The sequence below is a fragment of the Maylandia zebra genome, linkage group LG19 (assembly GCF_041146795.1).
Source record: "Maylandia zebra isolate NMK-2024a linkage group LG19, Mzebra_GT3a, whole genome shotgun sequence".
Taxonomy (NCBI): domain Eukaryota; kingdom Metazoa; phylum Chordata; class Actinopteri; order Cichliformes; family Cichlidae; genus Maylandia; species Maylandia zebra.
Window position 1 is genome coordinate 13593266 of NC_135185.1, and position 27541 is coordinate 13620806.

At 39.5% G+C, this 27541-nt stretch overlaps 2 protein-coding genes across 3 annotated transcripts in view; one reads left to right on the plus strand and one right to left on the minus strand.

Annotated features, from left to right (window-relative positions):
- On the minus strand, nucleotides 1-24180 carry LOC101470439 (serine palmitoyltransferase 2). The gene is made up of 12 exons (XM_076877412.1): nucleotides 23762-24180; nucleotides 20036-20230; nucleotides 18886-19040; nucleotides 16770-16918; nucleotides 13498-13622; nucleotides 12880-12973; nucleotides 12502-12607; nucleotides 11563-11782; nucleotides 10802-10928; nucleotides 9158-9293; nucleotides 8167-8296; nucleotides 1-3459 (listed from the first exon to the last, which is right to left on the minus strand). Exons 1-12 carry the CDS (start codon nucleotides 23918-23920, stop codon nucleotides 3340-3342), a joined length of 1716 nt encoding a protein of 571 aa, XP_076733527.1. The 5' UTR covers nucleotides 23921-24180; the 3' UTR covers nucleotides 1-3339.
- Nucleotides 20940-27541, plus strand: part of LOC101470153 (semaphorin-4E-like) — a 12589-nt gene continuing 5987 nt past the window's right edge. Inside the window, exons 1-2 of one of the 2 annotated variants that reach the window (XM_076877410.1) lie at nucleotides 20940-21040; nucleotides 26830-26929. In XM_076877410.1, coding sequence (XP_076733525.1) covers nucleotides 26836-26929 — 94 coding nt within the window. In that variant the 5' untranslated portion in view covers nucleotides 20940-21040; nucleotides 26830-26835. The remainder of the gene's footprint in view (nucleotides 21041-26829; nucleotides 26930-27541) is intronic. The other variant, XM_076877411.1, reaches the window with a different exon arrangement.

A 27541-nucleotide genomic window follows, 5' to 3' on the forward strand; every position in this document is an offset into this window, starting at 1 on the left:
AATATTTTAAACTCTTTTATTCATCTACTCGTGTAACTGACAAGGGTGAAACATTACGTTTAAAATTTTTTACCGATATGTTGAAATAGTGCATTTTCTATGATGAAATGCAGAGAAATTAGTTAACATGGATATCACACAGTGCTAATTATACAGTCGAGTACTGCTGAAGACTAAGTAGTTGAAGAGAACAATTAAGATGTTCAAAGATGAACAACTGAAGTTATGAGAGTAGAACCAGAATTCTTAGAAAGAAAATCTGCTTCAAAGGAACTACTTTATATCAGAGAACAACGATCTCTGATGTGTGGTAACTTACACTCACACAGCCGTCCCAACAGCTAATTTTTAATGAAACAATATATAAACTTTGTAGCGAGCCATCATCCATAACAGCATTTCACGCCGTTTTACCAAAACAAAGAATAAAAACAACGAGGTTATTTTGCTTTTATGGTTGAAACCAGATGCAGTCTTTGCAGAGGACTACTGAGAAGTACCAATGAACTGAAGGGAACCTGATCTAATTAATGTTCAGAAACTCCTTAGTAAAATGTCAGGACATAAAATCTTTACATAACGTAAACATATGTTTAAATATTTGCTGTGAGTATAACGGTACAGCTTCTCTCGGTTCATAATTAAAAATACATAGATACATTCTGTATTTGTATGAACAACATTGCAACCAAACTTTCAGCTCACGAACGACCATCTGTGATCGATTCTCTGCAGAAAGGAAGCCAAAAGGATAACATAAGACGTGTTACACAAGTATCCCACATTACACATCAGAAGATCCGCAAAGATGGACCAAAAAATAAAAAAATAAAACAACTCAGCAACCCCAGAAAGACATGAAGACAGAATGTAGTAGGTTACAAAAAAAAAAACAGCAACAATGTGTCACTTTGAGCACCACCAGCTCTGGTGCAGAGCAGCTTCTGGGAGGAATTCTTCCTGTGTGTGCATTAGTATGAAGGACGAGCGCTTGCACAGCACTCGTCAGTGTGCACACATGCAAGCGGTAGCATATACACGTGGGACATGAGTTCCCTTCACTAAGGAGTGCTGCTGTCCCAAAGCTCAGTAGTACAATGTAAATGCCCACATTTCCAAATACAGCTGCTGTTTATGTGGAAGAACGTAAAGGCAAAACACACTCGCCTATCCTAAGAAGACTGTTAACATCATTATTGACTCATTAGTCTCAGCACAAAGAAAGCATTTTGTTTTTCAAGGCAAAACAATTATCAGGCACAAAGCAGCAAAGAGCTGGATCCTGTCCACACTAGTTTACCTGCGCTAATAGATATTCTTCAGTTTGAACCTCGTCACATGACTTAAGAGGAACCCCCCCCGTAACAAACAGGAAGACAAACACAGTCCCAGTAATTCTGGTCCTGGTGGGGGGAAAAGACGCTGACTGTATAATGTGTATTATGTTTTAGGGTTAAATTCCCCATTTTTTTTCCTCCAGTAGCAGCACTCAAGTGTGTTTAAATCTCAACATGGCTTTTTAAAATGTTTTTTTCTGAAATGGAAAGTGGTAGTTCTGTCAATGAAAGAAATCATGTTTATAGTTTTGCAACATAAAACTGATTATTATAAAAGTGTTATTCACTTAAAGCGGCGCGTTTAAGCTTTTCCTTTTTTTTTGTATATATAAAATCGCTACAGCAGTGGATATTTATAATAATTCTACCCAAAGTTTCAAATAAAAATGTCAGCGAATGCAAACGTCATCTCTGTGAGCCAAAACCTCAGCGTTAGACTGCTCTGAATGTTCAGTTATCAAAAGGATTTTCTACTCCTGGGGCTCGTCTCATTTAGAGAAGATGTCTTTGTTATAATCATCACGAGTGTCGCTCTGAGTGAAGAAACCACGCCCACTTGTTATCAGCAAACACTTAGGAAGGTGTGACCAATCAGAAGAAAGTCAGTTCCAATGAAAGGGTGCTAAAAATGGGTCATTTTCTAACAAATTGAGATGAACTGAGAGGCGGCTCCAAGGCTCAGTATCACATAAATAAAGATTATTTTGAACTGTGAATAATGCAAAGCTACTCTATAAGAGTTTAACAGTAACAATACAGAGAGCAGGTCCTCCTTAAGTAAAATGAAAAAAAAAACAAAACATGTAATATCATTGCAATCATTTCATTACTGAAAAAAAAAGATAAAATCAAATGTTTGAAAGAGTAATTAGTTTTTGATTTCTATTTCAACTTGTGATTTTTACTGAAGCCTTGAACAGGATATTAAACATTTATTCTTTTGAGCCATGCGGCCCATTCAGGAACATTTCCTCACACATACAAACATCACAGATAATCTGTTCTGTTCACTTTGGCACTGTTCTACTGACCCAGAGCTGATCTCAGTGGAGGCAAATAAAATTCTCAAACGCAAAATTATGGCAATACCTTCATCTTACTGTTGAAGACAGATATTTCACTTTACTGGAGATACATAAAAGACAGTATTTGGGATTTGGGGAAATGCGCTCATCTGCTTTGTTGCTTAAATTCAGATCTATGCTATGCAGCAGGAAAAATATGAAGTGAAAGTTAGCAAACGGTGAGCTTAGCTTTAAGACTTGAGGCTGACTTTGTCCATCTAAACTTCTAAATAATAGCAATAAATGTCAAAATGTTCTTTTTTTTTTTTTTTAAATGGAAAGCTGTCAGGTAATTAGCTCTAAACTGACAGATTCCCTGTTACATTACTCGAAAAAAACGGAAGGAACTGGCTGTAAGTCATGTCATGTTTGCACGCCAACAGGCTCCTGGTGGTGAAGAATTAGGTCTTGTGGAAATGCATCTAGTGATTTCTACTTATGACAATAACGGCTCCTTTCAAAGGAGTGGAAGAAAGGACCGTTCATTGATAGATGGTAACGATGTTCTCCTTATTAGTCTCCTTACATTTTCGATTTAAGTCAGATTCATGTCATAAGTGAAGAAAAAACAAAAAGATGACGTGCACACTGGATCTGTAATTACAAGCTTAACAAAGGCCAAAACCACAAATACTAAAGACACAACCAAACAAACAAAAAAATCTTAAAAAAAAAAAAAGTGATAAAAGACACAGGAAGCAGAGGTGCCATTTTCACTGTTCACAATCTCTGCATGTGTAGTAAGGCAAAATAAAATCTGAGGGTATTTTTAAGCGTTTTGCTTTCGTCTGGGGAGGTTACGAGTTGGCAACATGATGGCAGGGGGCACGTACGCACAAGTTTCTCCTTAAGGAAGACTTGTGATCCATCTTGACCGACCCGCTCTGTATTTTCCGGGGTTGTTCTGGTTCACGCCACTTAAGCAGCAGAGTGATTCATCAGTCGTCAATGTCCTCATACACATCATCATCAAAAGGCCGCGCAGAAGACAGCTGCAGTCTGTGACGGGAGTACTTGAGCTGAAGGAGGTCTCCGACCTCACTGATGACGTTCAGCGCCTGTGGAGACATTTATACAATGAAGAAGAAAAAAAAAAATGCTGTCAGTCTGAAGGCCAACATGAAGAGCGAGGACGTTTACAGATGCAGAGACACCAGCCTCGTAAAACCAAATTGTAAACTGGGGCCGAAGCAGGAAAGATCTCTGGTTTGAACTTTTACATTTTTCACTTCTATTACCTGGGTGTTAGAGCAAAGTGATGAGTTCATACAGACACGTCTTCCAAACAGCAGCAAATCGTCATTCTATCTAAAGCCCTACAACTAAGGGGGACATATTCACTCTGAGCGCATGAGCTCTGGTTAATGCAACTGAAGTGCTACAGTTCAAGCTGTTATAAGGTCGACAATAATTACACAATGTAGGGATGAGTATATATATTGCTGAAATTTTAATGTGGTTTTGCTTTGTTGCATCATGCATGTTTGTTTCATCAGTTTTAACTTTAAGCTTCATCAGTAGATTTCTGCTCACTTGAGGTCAGAGCAACAAGCTGCAGAACAAACAACCTTTTAAAAAGTTTTAAGATTCAATACTGTCAGCTCAAAAGCACATTAATGGATTAATTGGCATAAATCTGGACTCCCGTTTTTATGAATCTACAGTTTCCTTTTTAAAATTAATATTTCTCTCTCAAGATTGCAAATGCTACATTTTGTTCACCAGCTATTTGTTAAATCCCTCAGTCCTGCAGCACACAGCTGCTTTTCTGAAATAGGAAACGAGATTTATTGTCGCACATCTCACACTGGTGACATTAACCAGGAATAATAAAGTAACAGGCTGGAAAAGAAATACAAGAGAAAAAAAAAAAAAAAAAAAAAGAGTGGAGAATTTCCAAAAATTCAGAGTAAAGTTAGATTTCTCCCAGTGCGTCAAAACCTTACACAACGCGTTTTTGTTCTGAAATTAGAGCTGTGGAGTAACATGCATGCGTGGAGTACATTGTTCCCATTACACCAGATGTTTATTCACCAATTCCTGGACTTATGCAACTTTGGATAAGTGACTATTTATGGGGCTTGAGGAGTTTTTCAGTGTTTCAATGTGTGTAGGTTGCCAGTAAAGCAATATATACCTTCTGTTTATGGTAAAGCTTTGTGAGGATGACAGATGGGCTTTGTATCACATCTTAAAGTATAAAAGGAACTGAAATGCTTTATTGCAGTCAAATCATGAGTATCTTTCTGTGTCGTTTCGGCCAAATATTAAGTTGGTTCATCTCCTTAATCAAGTAAGGCTTTTCAGGTAGACTAGAAAAAAAAATAAAATGAAATAAAAAAAAATATATTTCATGGAAGAATCAATCACTATTCTACCTCTGATGCTTTTAACATTTTGAGCCATCAGATGTCGAAGTAGCTCCTCCAAATCAACACTAGGTGGACAATTTTGTAACCGTCTCCACATTTTCAGATACATTAGTTATAACCTGACATTTAAGGTTGACAGATTATTGCGGTCAGTAGAATGAAATAACGATGGCAATAAAAGGATTTAGGTCGGGATGTAAGTGTGGGTGTGAGAGAGTGAAAAGATAATACTCTGAAAGCTCGCCAGCGGATAAAAGAAACACAAACCAAGATGACACTTCAAAGTGCATGAGAATAATACAGAGAGGAAGACTAACGGAGACAGATTTTACACCATGACAGATAAAAGCACTACGGTACAGTACTCCCACTCCTTGTCTTCAGCTTATTTTGTTCAATTTTTTGAAGTGCACCGAGAATAATAGGAAGATACCATAACCCTGGATATACAAAACTTCCTGGAGACACAGTTTGTATCTGCGCCAACTGAGCTACACACATTAGACAGGAAGCACAGGAGAAAGCTCAACCTCTGTGTGAGAGGATTTACATTAGTGTCAAAATAAGAAAAGAACCGTGGAGGATCTAAGACGGTGGCACGTAGTGAAGAGCAAACAGGTCTGCAGTGAGCTCATTTCAGCAACGCAGAAGAGCCCTCGCTGTGAAGAGTGGGCGGATTTAGATGTGTTGTAATCAAAGCTGAACTGTCTGCACTTACACAGGCCAACACAAAGAGCAATGTTGAGGTCTACACTCAAAACACAGGGAACAAACAGTACGTTAACCTGCAGAGTGATACAGCTGACACTTTATTTTTATATGGAGCCTCTTCTGGGAGACTTTTCCTGACACTCTCTAAATCCAAGTGAGGCATTCTTGTCCTTTGATGGATTTCTGGCAATGGGATGTCAGACATTAAGCTGCAAGGGACTCGGCATGCTCTAAGTTACTCAAGGCATAGGTAGACATTTGAGGTCAAAAGAGATCATATCAGCGTCCCTCAAATTGCAGACAGTGTTTGCCCCTGTTAGACTGCTCCACTTTATTTAATGCCAACTAGATTTCTCCACTTAGTTTCAAACAGCTCAAAGGTCATTACACTGCTGTGAAACAGGAATGAACAAACTTTAGAGAGTATAACTAAACAAATCAGGCCTGGCTAGTAGCAGCCAGCACCACTCAAATAAGCCTGCCACTGGTAGACTATTAGTAATTGCACCCCTCTCCTCCTTGTGAACTCCTGCCGGCAAATCTAGCTAACAAGCTACATGCTGGAAAAACTTTGACAAAAACCTGATCTGTGTGCAGGCCCAGTAATTAGCCATAACCCCTGTGAAAGTACACTTAGCAAAACACCAGTGAGCTTAGTTCATAGAGGCTCGGGTCTAACAATTCTGAATAATTAGAGGAATTCGGGGAATGTTTTTCACTGAAATGTAATGGCTTCAGCCTGACCGTTCGCCTATGTGGACAGCGAGAAGTGGATACGCAAGACTAGTCAGCATCAATACATCTGCAGCTGTAGGTGCTGCAGTCTTTCTTTAAAGAAAAAAAAAACCTGACAGCTTTTGCATACTAAGTACAAGCTGCAGAATATTACATCCAATTAACTGCCATCATCAGACATCAGAACAGAGCAGAACAGTATTTTTAGTGGTCATTATTTAGCAGGATTTAATGTCACACAGTGGTGTGTAACAGCTTCTTCTTGGTCTTAAAGACCAAAAAAAAAAAAAAAGAAAGAAATTGTCCCATTTTGAGAAATCATTGTTGACCTTTACCTATGAGTATTACCATAAAAGAATATCATATCTAGAATGTGTTAAATGAGACATGCTGAATACTAAACACGTGTTAAGGCGTCCCCGTGCCCAAGAAGTCTTCTGTGTCCTGTCTCAATGACTACCGCCCTATCGCACTTACACCCACCATCATGAAGTGCTTCGAACGGCTCGTCATGAGACACATCAAGACCCTGCTGCCCCCCTCACTGGACCCAATGCAATTTGCATACCGCCATAACCGCTCAACGGACGACGCCATCTCCACTGCACTCCATCTTGCCCTGACACACTTGGACAAGAAGGACTCACACGTCCGAATGCTGTACATAGATTTCAGCTCAGCATTTAACACGATCATCCCCCAACAACTGATCGGAAAGCTGAGCCTGTTAGGCCTGAACACCTCCCTCTGCAACTGGATCCTGGACTTTCTGACCGGAAGGCCTCAGTCAGTACGGATCGGGAACTGCACCTCCAGCACCACCACACTGAGCACTGGGGCCCCACAAGGCTGTGTGCTCAGTCCTCTGCTGTTCACACTGCTGACTCATGACTGTGTAGCAACACACAGTTCAAATCACATCATTAAATTCGCTGATGACACGACCGTGGTGGGTCTCATTAGCAAGAACGACGAGTCTTGCTAACGAGAGGAAGTGCAGAGACTAACGGACTGGTGTAAGGACAACAACCTGTCTCTGAATGTTGACAAGACAAAAGAGATGGTTGTTGACTTTAGGAGGACACGAGGCGACCACTCACCGCTGAGCATCAACGGCTCCTCTGTGGAGATCGTTGACAGCACCAAATTCCTGGGTGTACACCTGGAGAAGGACCTCGGCTGGTCCCTCAACACCAGCTCCCTGCACAAGAAAGCCCAACAGCGTCTCTTCTTTCTGAGAAGACTGAGAAAGGCCCGGCTTCCACCACCGATCCTGACCACCTTCTATAGAGGAACTATTGAGAGCATCCTGAGCGGCTGCATCACTGTCTGGTTTGGGAGCTGTGCCATATCAGACCGCAAGACCCTACAGCGGATAGTGGGAACAGCAGAGAAGATCATCGGGGTCTCTCTACCCTCTATTGAGGACATCTACACCACACGCTGCATTCGCAAAGCCACCAGCATTGTGGCTGATCGGACACACCCCTCTCACACACTCTTTACACTCCTGCCATCTGGAAAAAGGTACCGAAGCATTCGGGCACGCACATCCAGACTGTGCAACAGCTTTTTTCCACAAGCCATCCGTCTCCTCAGCAAAAAGGGACTGACTGATAAACACGCACACACACACATACACTAACATTATCACTCAGCTTAACTCAAATACCTCAAAACATTGAGACTGGACTGACTAACCAACACAAAGCGCAAACACACTGACCTACACCACCAAACCATCGCACACACCAACCTGTAAATGCTCTTTTGCACAATATTATTACTAGATATATTATATATTATTATTTTTTTTTGCACTAACTTGTCTTGTAGCACCTTGGTTCCTGGAGGAACGTTGTTTCGCCTCACTGTGTATTTTTAAACTGTATATGGTTGAAGTGACAATAAAGTTGAACTTGAAGATATTTTTAAGTGTGTGTTTACCTGGTCGAGCATGTTTTTCGAATGGCCGGCAGAGATGCAGAAGCGTGCTCGCGATTCGATGATGGGTGTAGCAGGGAAGCCCACGACAACCACGCCAATGTTCCTCTTCAGCATCTCCCTGCCAAACGCTCTGGTGGGAGAGACAAAGCTGGCTAGATCAGGTGACCCTGAATCCTCCCTTAGTTATGCTGCTGGGGCATTCCCAGCATTGAGTGTTTCTTCTTCAGTCACCTTTCTCACTCTCTGTGTTAATAGACCTCTCTGCATCGAATCGTACTTGTTATTAATCTCTATCTCTCTTCCACAGCATGTCTTTTATCCTGTCTTCCTTCTCTCACCCCAACCGGTCGCAGCAGATGGCCCCGCCCCTCCCTGAGCCTGGTTCTGCCGGAGGTTTCTTTCTGTTAAAAGGGAGTTTTTCCTTCTCACCATCGCCAAAGTGCTTGCTCATAGGGGGTCATATGATTGCTGGGTTTTTCCTCTGTACGTATTATTGTAGGGTCTACCATATAACATAAAGCGCCTTGAGGCAACTGTTGTGATTTGGTGCAGTATAAATAAAACTGAATTGAATTAAAAAAACTGAATAGCAAAAATAACCGCAGAGGTTTAATAAAGAGTATGACAGACAAAAAAAGAAGAAAAAAGGAATGGTCCCAAACCTGCTTTGGTCCCAGTGTTTTGCTTGATATTTACAGCAGGATTAATTAAAGCTGCAGAGGTACAGTCCTTGTACTGATACTAAAGCATGTGTGCACCTAGACTCAGTTTAACACCTTGAGCTCTTGTGATGTGACGTTGGGACACTGTCTACTGTCCACTGCTATAACAGAGTTTTTAAACTTGTTACCTTAATAATATTTCAGGGGAAAAACAAAAAACCCAATACTCATCAACAAATGATATAATTGATCACACTGTATTGCTCTAAGGCTCCAATTAAGAGTTCCAGCAATCAGAGAAGTAGTAAACAGCAAAGATGGAGGCTCACCCTATCTTGGCGGGCATGTAGAGCATCAAGGGTACGACGGGAGAGTCGTTGTTGCCGTAGATGATGAAGCCCATTTCTCGAAGCCTCTTGCGGAAATAGACCGTGTTCTCTGCCAGCTGCTGCACACGCTCACTGCCTAAGGATGATGAAGAAATTTGGAGACAGAGTTGATAGGAAGCACGATGGAAGTTAATCACACGGATGTCCTGCGTTCTAAGATCATCTATATCTAATCATCTAGGTTTTGTTTTTTGCAGTGTGATGACAGCCGTTTGCTTTGCAACTTTAACGTGTTAGACACACAAGTCATCACATCCTGATGTGTTAATGGACAATATGTGAATATTCACAGAGCCCTGTGATATCCACTCATCTCTGCTTAGTGTAACTTGTTACTCACACTCACTGGATATAGCAAACTCATTAATGAAGCCTGGCTGCATTTACTGCTTTATCAGTTAAATGTTTTTGTTTTTATTGTTGGTCTGGGTTTGTTAACAAACAAGTTTATTATTTGTTTAAAATAACGAGTTTGTTTGGTGTAAATCTGCATTTGCATGATTTAAATTGTGTCATGCTTGTATCATTCATCTTTTATCTACCCATATTTAGTTTCGTCTGGATTTATTTTTTCTTGTGGGTTTTTAATAATTTTTCTTTACATCCACATTTTGTCAGTCACTGGTTGCAACTGATTGCAACTCAATTTTAGAGGTGATTCTCTTACCGAGGGCTGTTTACTCTTTACTAAATTTGACTTTCCTGAAGTGCAAAAAATAAAAATGAGCTCTTAATGATGCTTTCCAAAGATGAAAAAGAAACGTTCTGCACGTCTACATTGGAATCAAACTGTGTACTGTGGACTTTAGATTTTGCTTAGCGACATCTTGAACTGTTCTAGCAAAAGGGTTGAAGTTAGATTAAACAATCCGTGTAGAGGAGATAGAATTGCCTCGTCTATAAACACAGATCATCATAAAATATTCCTTAACCTCTTTAATTAAATCAAGTAACCATTATATAAAAAAAAAAAAAAATACATACATATTTACAACTGGACATCCTTCTTCCCCCCCCCTTCTACTCCTTTTCTTTATATAACATCTGGTGAAAAAGACCAGAGGCTGGCTCCAGTCCTACAATTCTTAACTTTGCAGTGACACCTGGTGGCCCATCATAACAATTACTGCTGACATAAAATCATCAGAAGTGGAGACGTCACCAAATTATAAACATAATGCAACAAAACAAATAACCAAGGACCTGCACTATTATGCACTATAGTAAATATGCAAGAACAGCCTGAAGTTTGCTGAAACTGGCCGTTTAACTTTTACATTTTTAATCCGAAACTGTTTTGCAGTTTGACGTTGCTGCAGAGTTTAGTTGTTTATCACTCTTTGATCAATCTATAGAGGAAGTTTTCTGACCTCAACATAACATCTTTGTGTGCCTATATACCAATCAGATTCAGATGTGGTCATGGACTGCAGTGCATGTGGAGTGCACTATATGCAAGTGGAAAGTGAGATTTGTCTCAACATCCAACATAATGACTCCTTAAAAGCAAAACATTTTTAAACTTTATCTTGAAATGCAGTTTTCTCACATATAAAAAAGTGAACAATCTGGACTGAGGCTTACCTATTGTTGTGCCATCCTCTCCCATAATGCACTTCATAGAAGTGATGATTTGCTCCACCACAGGAGGAGACATGGAGGTGGCGTAGACCGCACTGTGGGAATGGGAGCGCAGGTATTCGATGAGCTCCTAAACCCAGGAGACACACAGAAGACATAAGCAGATACGCATGAACAGCTGCAGTCTCTCAGTCCCTCACAACGTTGCTTGTTGCTTCCCTCTTTCACGAATATGTGAAAATGTTTTTATTTTATTTTTAGAAGCACCAGATTTACATTAAAAACCTCAACAGTCTGATAAGCACAAAGTGAGAACTGAATTTCGCTTTGCGCTCTCAAACCTGTCAATCTGCCCGTTACATTTTTAGAAGGATATGAAAGTCATTAAAAGCATAATGTGAGCTACATCCTGTAACCTGTTAACACATTCCTAAGTGATTCATGACCAATTTTCTCCGACTCCTTTGTTCTGCTTGAGGGCTTCGGCAGTTCTAAGACGCCACTACATGATGATTTAGACAAAGTGTCTTATCTTGATAACCATCTCGATAAGCAAGCTTTGTTGTCAAGAATGCAACATGCACTGTTGCAATGACTAGCACTCGTGTCTGCAACAAGTGACGCTTAGAGAGTCCATGCATCAGTGCACTCTTGAAAAACTATGAGTTTAAACTGATGTTATGCTAGAAAATGCACTCTTCCCCCCCCCCCCCTTTTTTTTTTCTTCAAAAAAATCAAAAAATAAACAAAGAGATAAAGCTCACCCTTTTCCCTGCGATATATCCACCTGCAGCACCAAAGCTTTTGGTAAAAGTGCCCATCATGACGTCCACGTCACATGGGTCGAGGCCAAAGTAATCCACCACACCTCTTCCTCTTGGACCCAGGGCCCCTATACTGTGGGCTTCATCTAAGTAAAGGTAGGCCCGGTAGCGCTTCTTTAAGGCAATCACTTCTGGCAGGCGCACTATGCTGCCCTCCATGCTGCAGGGAGGAAACCGGCAGAGTGGAAGGTGCATTACATCTCCTGAGGTGTTACAGCTTTGTTTTTCCCAACAAATTCAGCTTTTGCACCAGAAACTATTCACCCAACAGCTGTCAACATAGAATAAACAGCTGAAATGACTTTTGACTCAAATAAAAAAAAAGTTAAACTTATTAAAAAACAAAAAAGACAGCAGAAACTGCACGTTGCAAATGCTTTTTGTAGCACCCCATCAGACAGAATCAGGTTAGCTAACTAAGCACTGACACATTCTCAGTACAGTTTAAAGTGCTGAACCTGAATAAACCATCAGAGGAAGCTGAACCTGCTCTTGTATTTCTGGTGCAAAGACATACATGCATTAAGCACATGCATCAACAATCATTCTTAATAATCCGCCCAGGGGCTTTGGCCACAGATGGAATTGCTGCTTATGCAATAAAGTTTTTAGGTCTTGCTCAACCTGAAACTAGGAAGGAAAATAAAGGGAATTTTAAAAGTGGGCAACTCCTTTTTTTCTACTGCATAAGGCCAAAGACAATTTCAGCACAGTTGCAAAAATTGTATAAATTCAGCGCTGAGACTTTCTCCTACCAAAGACAAGATTTAAATGTACTCCCAATAGATTAAATAAGCACATCTAACAGACTTAAACGTTCTAAATATTTATTTTCCCCATGAAGTCATGTATGACATATACAGGAAATCAAAGCAGTACCTGTAAATGCCTTCAACCACTATTAGGATCTTCTTCCATGGTCTGCGAGTCCTGGGTTGGCCATGAACGATGGCTTCTCTCAACAGTTTTTCAAGGCTCTGCATATCTGACAGGAAAAAACAAAAATTTGAAGTGTTAACATTCAAAATGAAAGCTGTGGTTTTAGCGGTGGTCTTTCCTTTGTATTCTACATCAAAATGCTTTCTCTTTTCCACTGACGTTGTTTTAAAGCTGGCAAACATTAGATCAGACAATCAAACTAATAAAAAGCGCTATAATTACAGACCTTGAGAAGCAATGGAAGTTTTACGACATGGCTAATGCATGGGAATAAATGCAAATAGGAAGCAGATGGATAAGAACAAATAGGAGACTCACTGTTGTGTTTAAAGACTCTGATGGTGGACCCAGATAGTCTGGCTCCCAGGACCAGAGAGGCATGGTTCAGCTCATCACTCAGGATTAGACAACCCTGCAGAAGATTAATTAGCATTAATATTTCACACATATAGGATTTGTTGCACACAATAGCAGATGGACTGCTACGTTTTTTTAGTCAACATTGTTTTTATTGGCTGGTGAGAGGCTGGAGAATCCTTTTTTTTACAATTATATAGAACAACCTCTGCTGAGAGAATTACACTGAGAATGCAGCTTGCTTTGTAGAACTGCATTGTTTCATACCTCACTGCTCTGAGTCTAACCCTACACCTTTATACCAGCAGGTCTGAATCATTTTATTAGAGCAGAAGTCTTTAGCAGTCTCACCACTGTTGGCTTTCACTTCCTTAGTTTGCTCCTTTTTCACTTTAACACACACAACCAGCCAGTCACCAGCAAGTGTTTCTTCCTGATATAAGATAAGGTGCTTGGTGTAACTGGTGACCTACAATAGCGTACTATTAAGTAAACATACTTAGAAAAGACCCATGAACATCCAGGATATCTTGCTAAAAATAAGCTCATCCTTGTCCCCTGTGTCACTTGGGGTCTTACCTTGCCAACGAGTGCTGGTATGTTCATTGAGTTAGTTGCAAATCCCATGCCGAACGCCATGGCTGATTCCACACCCAGGAACCTAGCCACCTGTTTCTCCATCTCCTCGTGTCTGTCCAGGTTACCTGAGGAACAAAAAAATAAATAAATACATGAATTAAAAGAAAAAAACCCACAAAAAACATGGGAGCTTAAAATAAACGGATACCACTGAACACCTTGAAGTTCTAAAACTGACATCGATTTTTTTAGTATTATTTATTTACTTGCTTCTCCTGGGAGATGATACCACAGAAGATCAATAAAATAAGCATAAAGACTGGAAATGGAGGGAAACAGCTACCCCAGCTTTGTTCAGGTTAAATAAAACAAGAGAACTCAAGGATCCACTGCCACAGCCAATTCCCTATTTCACGGTTAAGATGGTGAGACAGATACAGTGAGGCAAAAAAGTATTTAGTCAGCCACCGATTGTGCAAGTTCCCCCACTTAAAATGATGACCGAGGTCAGTAATTTGCACCAGAGGTACACTTCAACTGTGAGAGACAGAATGTGAAAAAAAAATCCATGAATCCACATGGTAGGATTTGTAAAGAATTTATTCGTAAATCAGGGTGGAAAATAAGTATTTGGTCAATAACAAAAATACAACTCAATACTTTGTAACATAACCTTTGTTGGCAATAACAGAGGTCAAACGTTTACTATAGGTCTTTACCAGGTTTGCACACACAGTAGCTGGTATTTTGGCCCATTCCTCCATGCAGATCTTCTCGAGAGCAGTGATGTTTTGGGGCTGTCGCCGAGCAACACGGACTTTCAACTCCCGCCACAGATTTTCTATGGGGTTGAGGTCTGGAGACTGGCTAGGCCACTCCAGGACTTTCAAATGCTTCTTACGGAGCCACTCCTTTGTTGCCCGGGCGCTGTGTTTTGGATCATTGTCATGTTGGAAGACCCAGCCTCGTTTCATCTTCAAAGTTCTCACTGATGGAAGGAGGTTTTGGCTCAAAATCTCACGATACATGGCCCCATTCATTCTGTCCTTAACACGGATCAGTCGTCCTGTCCCCTTGGCAGAAAAACAGCCCCATAGCATGATGTTTCCACCCCCATGCTTCACAGTAGGTATGGTGTTCTTGGGATGCAACTCAGTATTCTTCTTCCTCCAAACACGACGAGTTGAGTTTATACCAAAAAGTTCTACTTTGGTTTCATCTGACCACATGACATTCTCCCAATCCTCTGCTGTATCATCCATGTGCTCTCTGGCAAACTTCAGACGGGCCTGGACATGCACTGGCTTCAGCAGCGGAACACGTCTGGCACTGCGCGATTTGATTCCCTGCCGTTGTCGTGTGTTACTGATGGTGACCTTTGTTACTTTGGTCCCAGCTCTCTGCAGGTCATTCACCAGGTCCCCCCGTGTGGTTCTGGGATCTTTGCTCACCGTTCTCATGATCATTTTGACCCCACGGGATGAGATCTTGCGTGGAGCCCCAGATCGAGGGAGATTATCAGTGGTCTTGTATGTCTTCCATTTTCTGATGATTGCTCCCACAGTTGATTTTTTCACACCAAGCTGCTTGCCTATTGTAGATTCACTCTTCCCAGTCTGGTGCAGGTCTACAATACTTTTCCTGGTGTCCTTTGAAAGCTCTTTGGTCTTGGCCATGGCGGAGTTTGGAGTCTGACTGTTTGAGGCTGTGGACAGGTGTCTTTTATACAGATGATGAGTTCAAACAGGTGCCATTCATACAGGTAACGAGTGGGGGACAGAAAAGCTTCTTACAGAAGACGTTACAGGTCTGTGAGAGCCAGAGATTTTCCTTGTTTGAGGTGACCAAATACTTATTTTCCACCCTAATTTACGAATAAATTCTTTACAAATCCTACCATGTGAATTCATGGATTTTTTTTTTCCACATTCTGTCTCTCACAGTTGAAGTGTACCTCTGGTGCAAATTACTGACCTCTGTCATCATTTTAAGTGGGGGAACTTGCACAATCGGTGGCTGACTAAATACTTTTTTGCCCCACTGTATTCACCAAGTAGAACAGCTTCCTCCTTTGCCCATGCTTCTCCTCTCCACCAAGTTTAATCACTTTCACCTTGAGATTTCTTGCATAATCGTGCTGACTGACAAACTGCACTGATCGCATTCTGCTCCAATAAATTTGCGCTTCTGTCTGGGGAGTTAAAAAAGGAACCTGTCGATACTCAGATACTTAAAGTTCACATGATATATCTTGTTTGTCCAGATCATATAACATCCAAGTGTAAAGACATCAAGTTGTGGATTTCATTATGATACATGTAGTATTTCCCACATAGAGGCACAGACTTCTTCGCATCCTGTGAGGTTATCAAAACTTTAAATAGTCTCTTTGCTTTTGTATGAATTAAACAATCAGGATACAACATGTTTGCAACATTAACCAGTAACTGTTATATTTTGTGTTTCGCTCCATTTCCAGTATTCGTACAAATCCAAGATCCAAGCTCTACTTAAGTGGTCAATTATGACTAAATATTTTTCAACAAACAACATAATATGTTGGACATAAACTCCTATAGTGTACATAAGCATTACAGCCATCTACACTCACCAGCCACTTTATTAGGGACGTGTTCAACTATATTAAATCAGTTATTTAAATGGCAACGATAACACATTTAGGCCTGTAAACATAGTCAAGATAAAATGAGCATTAGAAAGGGGAAGAAAGGTGAGTTCAGTGACTTTTAATGTGGCATGGTGCCCGATGCATTTCAGAACCTGCTAATCTACTGGGATTTTCCCACACAAGAGAAAAGATCCAGTGAGAGCAGCAGTTCACTGGTTCAAGCTGATAAGAAGGCAACAGTAACTCAAATAACTACTCGTTACAACCAAGGGAGAGATTTGCATCATAGATGTGTTTGGATGTTTCCAGCATGTTGCTGAATCTCTGCCAAGAAGAATTAAAACCTTTCTTAAGGTTAAAGGTGCTCCAACACCAGACTAATGCCTAAAATGTACTTTACAAAGTGGTCAGTGAGACTTATTTGAAAGCATTTGTAAAGACAGAAAAGTCACGGTAATTTGCAATTGGCTCAAACACCGCGCACAGATGATCATCATACTAGTTCCCACAGCTTTACTAAACTAACTGGTTTATGACATTTTGTTTACCGAGGTGAATTCAGCTGTGCTCAGTCTTGCCATTTAAGACCCAGCAGTGATAGCAAAGGTAGCGGGTGTGTCTGTGTTTTGCCATGTGTTTGTACCAATCTCCTGCCTCGTGCTCGCAACTCCAACACCGTACTTCATAGTGACTTCAGCTGCGGAGTCAGCACATGGACCTGTATTCTCAGCGAAGCCAAGGTAATTATACGAGCCCAGGTTAATCACATCCTGCACTACCCGACCCGTGTATCTGCAAGAGAGGGCGAGAGGAGAAGATAAACAGACACAGGAAACAATCAATGAGAAGAAACTAATGATTTGGGAAACAGATTGGTATAATTAATAGTAATGATTGGTAGAAGTAATTAAAAACTAGACTGAGAGGTTTGATAGCATCAGCGTGCTCTTTTTTGTTTTTCCAATCTTTTTGGTGTCTGTCTCTCCCACATCTTCTCACTTGTGTTTTGTTTGACTTCACGAACATTATAGATCTTAAGTTGGACCGATTTTAATATGAGATGAACGCTACATGGCTGTTCATTCTGGGGTTATCACCTTCATAATATAAAGAGTGCGAATATATATATATATATATATATATATATATATATATATATATATATATATATATATATATATATATATATATATATATATATATATATATATATATATATATATATATAATGTACAAAACTGCTACATATACAATTCTGTACTAAAGTCTTAGAGCCATTCAACATGTTTTTATATTTTGCAGCCAAGAACCAGAATGACGTGCAATTTTTAAAGTTGTCTTGAGGAACAATTGTCCAGGCTTCCTGAAAGTCTTTCAATGGTTTTTATTTCCAGTCCAGTCTTTGTACCTGAACATTTTCAGACACATGCCTTCTTTGTTAAGCCACTTAACACTGAAATATAAACACTTAAGCATAAAAAAAGGCACCTAACTCGCTGGATGAGCCAGTGTTGTGTCTCCACAAACAGACAACTTGGCAAAGAGCCAACTTTAAACTATTAAACTGTAGCTTTGTTATTAGCACCGTGCTGCAAAACCACAGAATTTGTTCACATTTCTTTAGTTAAATCTACAAAAAGGTCAAAGGTAACACAGTCTGACAAGCAAAAAAAAAATAGCATTTTTATTTCTTTTTGCATCAACAGGATGATTTCCAAAGCACACCACGAGACAAATTAAAAATGCAATCCAACCTTCCCTGTCCACCTTAACTGTTCATGTGCATGAAACCAAACCCTGCTTAAGGATTAGTGATCAATGGACTCTAAACAACAAGCTTCTGGTCTTATCTTGTCTTATGTTTATATTGTCTGAGTACACATGTTCTGTCTGTTCATAGAATTTACATACTATACACAGAGGTAAACAAGGTGAGAATCCTACCTGCTCTATGCAATATAATGCTGTAATAAATGTGTTCAAGATTTCTCTACTTTTATTAGGATCTAGAGAAATAAACTTTATTAGGAACAACTCTACACCTTCTGAGTCACTTATCCAATCAGCTAAAACAGGATTTTCACCACAACAGCCTTTAGTGTGAAACAAAAGTAACAAACCTCCAGTGAACAGCTTCTTTTATTACTTTGTGCTCAAAAAAAGAGAAATTCAACAGAAAGCTAAGGCTGGAGTGGGCACAGACTCTGTCAAAAGAGGACAGTTCAAAAGGAAAAGCAACCTGGTCTTATAAATCTTGAATTCTGTTCCAAATTAATGCACCAAGTCACAAACCAAAACTCCTATTATAGTCATACAGTCGTATCATATCAGGGGATATTGGGGATGTGTATTAATATTAATGTCCAGGTGAAAAATTTCTATGAAAACCAAGTCAATCTCAAAGGCAGGTTTCCAGCATCTTTTGAATTCCACAACTCAATTAAGGTAGTTTTGTGTCTATTATGCAAACACATTAAGCAAATGTCACCTGATATCTGGCTGATTTATCAGTCTAGTGCTATTGTACTGTACATTAGTTTTCGTGTTTTATTTAATCAGGGGTAATGGAAAGGCCTGCTGGAGCTTTTAAAAAGCCGTGTCCAGTGAGAGACGTCTGGAACCTGGCCAACTTTGTGTGATGTTGGTAACATAGCAGTTATAAAGCATACTTCCCATTGCTATTGTGTGCCTGAAATCCTTAAGGTTAGCTTAATGATAACAATATTTGCGCTCTTGAATGAAAGCTACATTAATCTCACTCAAAAGTCCAGTTGTAGTCGTAGGTGGCTCGTTCCATCAGATCCATCTTGGCTCCCGGGACGCTGCATATAGGCCTGTTCCAGTTGTCTCTTATCCGCATATAGAGGTTTCTGGTGTAAAAGTTCTCGAAATCCTGGTAGAGCGGTACAAAATCCTACACATGGATGAAAAGGTAGATAATAAAGGAAAGTAAAAAGCAGCACAACATATAGGAATTTTCTCCTACATCACTGGTATTTCCTGTAACGATATCTAGATCTTCACAGTTTCAAGTTTCTTCAAAAGCTCACAAGGAAAGAATTTAATCTCATCCAGTTTAAGCATTACAACAACATTTAAAAGAACACACATGATCAAGGGAGCTGATATTCCTTGTTTCATGGAGGAAAACATCCGTCCGATATCGTCGGGCCCATTTAATGATTTCCCCACGAAAGGCTTCCTTTCCTTGACATAACTAAATTCTGAGAACAATGGGCTTTACTTTCACACATTACATAAGATGTTGGAAACAAAAGTGAGTGACACAGAAGACATTCTAAACATGTTCCACCTCTAACAAAAATGCAATCTTAAGCATGCACACTTTGGATTAAAGGCAACAAAGAATATTTCTATGTAAAGTTCCCCATAGCTGGACATAATTACAGCTGACAGGTTCATTTCAAACAACTGATGCTTGCTTTCTTTAAAAAACACCAAGCTTCAAGCAATGCTGATTAAAATGTTTGCAATATGACAACCTACATTGCAGATTCTAGTGATTGGGATGGATGCTTGCTTTGTAGTGTGCAAATATCACATTGGCTTACTTTGATTAATGAAACTACAAAAGGTTCCCCCCCCCCCCTTTTTGTTATCACTACTGTTCCCGCACAAACACTGCAACAATTTGGTCACCAGGCAACATGTAATTAGAGCTCAGTCTCCCAGATAAGAACCATTCAACACCTGAAATGCGAGATGAATCCCTGCCAGAAGCAATCATAACGCTACAGCTACTGCGTTTAGGTAAAGGGCAGCCAAGTTTCTCAACTGCTGCCTTTATCTGGAATTTCTTAGCATGAGCCCTAACTTTGATTACCACCTTTTAGATCAATTGATTTTGTGTTCCTGCAAATTTACTGTTGCATTTGTTTTTCATCCTACCTTTTGCTCCTCTTTCTCTCTGGCGATGTGGCACCTTTCAATCTTCCAGTGACGAAGGAAGTCACGGAGGTAGCCAAAGATGGTCAGGATGCCGTAGCCCATGTATGTGAGCACTGCCACCATCATGGGGGTCTCTTCAAAGTACTCGATGAAGGGCCGGCTGTACAGCCTGCTGTTGTATGACGCTGCATAGACCTATGTAAATCAGAAAATGTACAGAAGCAAGTGGTTTAATTATTTTAATGAAAGACATGAAATAATATCTGCCATGCAAACTAGGAATCACAAAATAACTTAAAACAATCCAAACAACACAATCACAACAATTTTACAACACTAAATGAACTTCAAGACTCATGAAACATTATCATCTGCATTGCTGAACAGAGAAAAGTGGTAAAGAAGTACAAAAAAAATGCTGAAATTTTGGTTAAATTATTCCCTTTTTAAATAAAATATATACAAGTTTGGCATAATGATGATTGTGTTGCAAGTGGCAGCAATGTGACTTATCAATATGTAGTACTAGCATGTTTCACATCACGCTGTGTTACTATTTGTGTGTAATTGGAGCCAATGCAAAAAAACAAACAAACAATAAAGTAGTTTATTGTCAGTAAATGTTACAGGACGTTTCTTAAGTCCAAGCTATAGAACAAGGCTCACACTGCAGCCCACAGTGCATCCACGGCTTCCATGGTTTACATTTGGTCATACAAGTTATGCAATGAAACGTGACAACTGATTCAAAACTTTGCTGAATAAAAATAACCAATTTAATCTGTTATAATAATCTTGTGGCAAAAGGCATCTTTCAATGTGTATGGGTGCTTAAGAAGCTGTGAAGAATTGTGTTTATACTTGAATCTGTCACATTCAAACAGCACATTTAAAAAATAACAACTTTAAATGTAAGTGGGAGCATGTGCTCAGAGTAGAGTCAAGCAGGAAAAAGAGCTTAAAACGCTTCAGTTTTCAAGAGGAGTTCATACAAGCAAAGCGCAGGTACCGTATACACTACACTTTGTAATTATAGTACAAAGAAAGGTCGCTTCACTTTTAACACTCCATAATATTGAATGCAGCCTTTTCTGTCACTCACGTAGCAGGTTGCTCTCATTGCATGTTTATAATGTGTTCCACATTGAGAGATCATCTCTTTTTGTTCACTGTGATGTGCTGTGATCTGAGCTTGAAGCCTCCGCCCTGTGTTTCAAAGTCGTAAAATCAAAAAAAACTCTGAGCAGCTCTGACAGCAGTGAGTCCCTATTTCAGTTTGATTGGTTATTTCTGCAATAAGCCCTGCTTCTCTAAGCTACCATGGTGGAAGAGCTTCTCACGGATAAGATATCAGTCTGCATTAATATGGAGAATTACCACTGAATTATTTCAGAGTTAGGTTTGCCTGTCATATTGGCTCATCTTTCCCTGCCATGTCACTGTAATTTTACCTTTGAAAGTCTTTAACTCAGCTCTGCACAGTGTTGTTCATTGTGAATGGTGTTTGTATAGATGCTGGTAAACAGACTTATATTTTTGACAGTTAGTATAAGAAAACCAGCGTTGCTAGCTTGCAGGGTGTCTACCTGATGATACTCTGAAAGCCAAAGTGCCAGTAAAAAACAAAGTGAAAAGAAATGAGGAAATCAAACTGCAACAATATGTTTGACAAATCTGCTGATCTAGCTGAAATTAACCTGGGAGTGCTCTGATAATTGAAACATATTTTGAGTAGAGATGTACCGATTTATCCACCTTCTTGACTGAAATTAGCTCGCTAGTATCTTAATAATGGCAGTGGCTGATATTTTGTGCTGTGTAACATCAAAGAGCTGAAAATTAAAACAAACAAAAAAAAATACACAAACTTGATTTGCTGCTCTTCAAATATAGTCGTCTTTGTCATATCTGGTGCTAAACTACATTTTATTCAATTTCTTCACCATTTTCCAATTTATATGAAACCTTTGAGTGAAAAATATCCTTTGATTACTTAAAAATAAAAAAAGTCAGTAGCTGAAGCCATACTACGCAGGATTATGTTACAGTGATACCCAACCGCTGCTACCTGTATTTATGCAAACCTAGCCTAAAAAGAGATTCACAACATTTCCTAACTAAGACTTTAAAAGGAATAAACTTCCATGTCATTGTGCATACAATATACTTCGCCTCTTCCTTTGTCTTATTTACGAAAAAGTGGTTTAACTTTTGTTTTTATTGGCTGACATTTAGATGGTTCACTTAGAGGTACTTATTTAAAGCCAGACTGTATGAAAAAGGAAGATAAGACCAAACTATTACGTTCTGGTTCAGCTCTGTACTCAGGGAAGTAAACAGGGAGAGCGATGATTTGACTGCCAAATAAGGGAGGAGAAGGTTGTGTTGATAAACTTGAACAGATAGAATTCACTTTCTAATGTTTTTTCTTCTACATCTTGATAAGTAATTGGATAGACAATGAAACCTAATGGGCACTGTGCAGTTCACTTCACTATTGCGCTCATGGCTATTAGGGCATTGCATGTGACCGGTCATGCCTTTCCCTCAAATTCCTTACAGAATAGCAATGCTGACATCTGCATGAACCCTAATCAGCTGAGGTTTAGTCAGCAGGCACTCAGTTTCTTAGCCTGAAAAGCAAGTGTGGCAGAAACCCTCTGTGCAATTTGTACCAAATTCTTTAGTGACTAGAATAATCAGATAATAAACAGCAACGTGCTTCACGTTATTTTACTTAAGAACCACACGCTGGAGAAAACTGGGATTACTTTCCTCTCAAGAAATATTAATCTGACTCAAACAACAGGGGAAAAAATTCTCTGTATTTTCAATGCCAGTGTGTGTAGCAGCACCTAATCAGTCAGAGGAGGCCCATTAATTGGGCCAGCTACAGAAGATGCACCCAAGGGTGGAAATTTCATTAGCCTATTTGGGAAGAGCTGTTTTGCAGCATGCACTCAAGTCTCAGCGGACAGCTTGAAGTGAACAGGTGCACTGGTTCAGTGTCTCCCTAATCACTAACTCATCACAGTTTCAGTGTGGATTGCAAATGGAAGCCAACCGCCTCATGAAAGAGAAATGTTTCCAGACTTTTACTGCCAAACAAGTGAGAGAAAAGTACAGCCAAGATGAACAGAGCCAAAGAACGAGATTTAAAACTAAAACAGAAAGAAAAAGCTGACATATTGCACGAAATAAACACAACAATCTCCCTAAAGAACAATCAACTGAGTGGATGAGTTTTAGATTTGTTTCAAAATTGTCTGGAGTTATTCCATTCCCAGTTTGAGCCTCTGATCAAAGTCACAAACCTGGACTCCTCTTAAAATGGGTTGGAGAGCATCAAGGAGCCATTCAAAGTTTAGACTTTGATTTAAAAAATAAAAATATTATAATGGGGAATTAAAACGCTGCTGTAAGTCATTGAGAAAAAACGAGGTATCTAACCTGACAAATAAGCTGAAACTTTTTAAAGTGGACTTTTAAAAAAAATGGAGCTCGGCGTTTACTTTGTACAGGAGCCGGGAAACATCAGAACTCGATGACAGCATGCTGTGAGACTGCTGTCAGCAGCAGGACTCGGTCAGCTGTCCTACCCGAACACCACAGGACTTTATCATAATAACGGGAATTTAACAGCATCCTTCGGTGTCACGAGTCCACAGAGTGGATGCTTTCCCCGGCTTCACCAACCCATCCGACCCGTCCCATCCCGGGCCTCACCTCCTCCTCGGCGGTGTGGCAGCGGTTCTTGGGCGGCCGCTCATGGCAGGGGCGGGGGTAGAGGCTCTTTGCCAAACCGTTTCTCTCCGGCTTCAGCCCGTTCTTCACCCGCCGACACACTTCGTCGTCGGCTGCTTTGGTCTCGGGGCTTTCGGTCATTGCTGGGCAGGAATGGTGGAGCTGCCACAGTAACTTGCATGTAGGAACACGGAGCCTGCCCGCGGTGCAAAGCGGTGACAGTATCCGAGCAGTGAACGTTTACAAGCACACGCACTACAAACTCCCTGACACGCTCACATCCACGAACAGCAATCACACGCACAGCCCACTCCCTGTGTAACCTGAAAATCTAGATACTCAATACCGGAAAACAACGCCCCGTAAACCAACGTAAACCGAAGCCTGTCCTGGTGGGGGCGGGGCCATAATGTCTACAGAGAGGCGTGGCTTAAATTATGTACATTTGATTACAACTCATTACAGATGTTTTTGATGTCATTTAAAATAAATAAATAAATAAATAAATAAAATATTACAAATTAGTCATAAGTACATGAGGTTCAGGAGGATTAACAGAAATTATATACAATTAAAAACTAAACTTAAAGTGTTAATATTTATAATATTTCACAATAAATTTGAAATGATTAGCATGAGGGGGTAAAATCGCCATAGTTTCATCACGTTTCGTCAGTACTTCCAAACAGTACTTCCAAACAGGGAAAGAAAAACTGAAAACTTCAAAGCAGCTTTAAAACACTAACAGCAGTTAAGAAGCTAATCAAGGGTGATTTTAACCCCCTAACCCTACCCTTAAAACTATTCTCAAAATTCTAATATAAAGTCCACACATGTGAAGGCACCTTATTTTCTGGAAATAGTACTGCACTTTGAATATAAACATTATGTAGATAATAGGTATTGATTTGCAAATAACTGTAAATGAATAACTTGAGGTTATGATATAATGATATACTACTATTCTATAGTGTTATCTTATCGTATGTGTTATCTTTAAAGATATAGATATATACTTTCCAGGTCAACTTGACAGAAAAGCAAGGTGAAATGTAAATGTTAACTCAAAGGTCAAATGTGAGATGATATTTAAAGGCCGTAGAATTGTGAGCATAGTCTCGAAGATAAAAAAGACATTTTATGAAAGCTTCACTAGAATCCCCACAAATTATTCCCTGTATACCTATATGCAAGAAACATAGTTTTAAATAGTTGTGTATATATATATATATATGTTTAATATCAATTTGACATTGAAATCAATCTATTGACTTTGAAGGAGAGGTCAGAGGTCAAATGTGACCTAATATTTTAAACCTTTATACGGTGCACTTGTAAAAATCACAGTTTATAGTTATAAGACATTTTTTTGGGATCAATTTTCTTCCAATAAATCATAGATTTGACCTTAAAGACCCTGGTGGATGTAAGCCAGATTTCAGTGGTTTGTTAACATGACTCTACTTTACACTCCTACCAAGTTTTATCAGAATTCATTCAAAACCTCTCCCGCTGTTGTATTTACATACAGAATGACATGCCTGCACCCATGCACGTATGCAAATGCTATCAGAAAAATACATCCCCCCCTTAGTGGAGGTACTTATTATGGCGTCACAAGTGCAAGATGGTTTGATATCAAATGGCACCACATTCTTTAAACAATAAAAAACTCTGTGTTTGACGGAAAAAAGAACAAAACACTAGACTTTAATTTGAATCTTGGCCGTGTTTATCCTTCCTTCACGTGTCACATCTGTCTGTAGTCCATCACACACAGTGACAAACAGAAAAAGCTGAAAACACTTCCCAGTCGTCTGAGTTCAGGTTGAACAGCATATCTTCAGGCACGTATTCTGTTTGTTGGCACAGGAGCAAAAATTCCCATTAAGTAAGCTGCTTATTATTCCACTGCAGCCCCAGATTTAATAAACACAATTACAAATCGCAAAGAAATCTTTAATGAGCTTGATAAATGATATGGAGCAATCTTCTTATGTGTCGTATCAGATTTTTAACTAATTATGGAACTGTGGCTTGTCATATGTGTGCAAATAGAAACGCGAACATGCTCACAAGTCTTAAAAAAATCATCCACTTAATATGAGATAAAAGGTGGTGCAAGTTCTCTCAGATTTCTTTGTGGATTCATGTCTTTGCACTGCCCTGTTAAAGGCTTTCAGAACACATTCTACAAGATCACGAGTTAAGCATCAAACCAGCTTTCTGACTCACTGTCCTTGTGACTGCGATCATTTCTGCTGAAAATACAGTCTAGCTACCCCCTCTTGTGGCGCAAGGTTGGAATGGCAACAAGTGAAAATTGCTGTGTAAAAATAAAGACTGAAGACCTGAGACTGATGGCCTCAGGAACACATAGTAAAGGGTCAGGAAAACAAATGTCAATGAAAATGTTGATAGAGTTTGGGTGCTGCTAATTGAAGAGCCAGACAATATAATGACATTAATGATATTATTAATAATAATAATAATAATTTGATATCTTTCATTTACTTTGAAATGTGCCCAGTCTCTAATTATAAGTGTTCGGACCGTGCATTGCACCTGAGTGATGGTTACAAGGAAACAACACATGGCTTTAATTAAATGCTGATTATTGCCACTAATGACCTAATGTTCTCTGTCAGTCATTTGTCTCTCCCCAATGATTTCATTTGGACAAACATGGTGCCAAGGCCCTGACATGGTATACCATTTAGACTATCACTCTGCATTGCACTATTGATGTCAGTAACTGCATGTACCTGCAAAAAATAATCAAAATAAGTTCCAAATACGTGATTACAATGATTCCTCTATGGTAGTGGAGCATTTGTGATTCCTCTGGTTCGGCTGCCACACACCAGCAACTGCAGTGAGCCTGTGATGGCTATGTATTACAACAGAAACTGTGATTTCCTCACTATTTTCTTCTCCGAAATGAGCTCCCGTGCCAGTGGGAAATAAGCAGCATGCATTACACTGAACGTTTGACCTAATCTGTGTCATTTCAACTTGATGGCCATTTTGCTATTCTCCCTGTCTGATAGGTTACGATGACGCATCCTATCACATTCTTTTACTGCTTCCTTGTCATGAGTGAAGGGCTTGCATCAAGCAACACACCCCGCAGGAGCGTTCCCTTCCAAGGTAAGACATCTTATTTACATGATAGTTTGAAAGAGAGCCTAACAGCAGTACACAGTGACTAATGAAGAGCAAATTATTTTATATACTATGCAGTGTGATATATATATATATATATATATATATATATATATATATATATATATATATATATAAGGAGCTCTGCTGGAGAGATGGAAAATATTAACAGAAGATGTTGGTGTTTTAAAGTTGGTGTCAGAGATCACTGCCTAACATTTCAGTCCAGGTCTAGATTTGGTGATCGGATAGGTAGGTATGAAAAATGTGTTATTCCCATTCCTGATTTCCTTTTATTGTATGTTTGTCACACAGATTTAAATACATTTAAAAATTAATTTAAAAATGTAAATATTAGACAAATATATTCTACTCCAGATGTTATTGGAGACACACCTTTTAAAAGTTCAACTTTTGTCTGGTCAGTCCACAGAGTATTTTTCCAAGTCTTGGGGATCATCAAGATGTTTTCTTGCAAAACTGAGATGAGCCTTTACCCGTATGTTCCTTTTGCTTAGCAGTGGTTTTTGTCTTGACTGACTTTAACTGAGGCAAGTGGGACCTGCAGTTTCTTGGATGTTGTTATAAACACCTTCA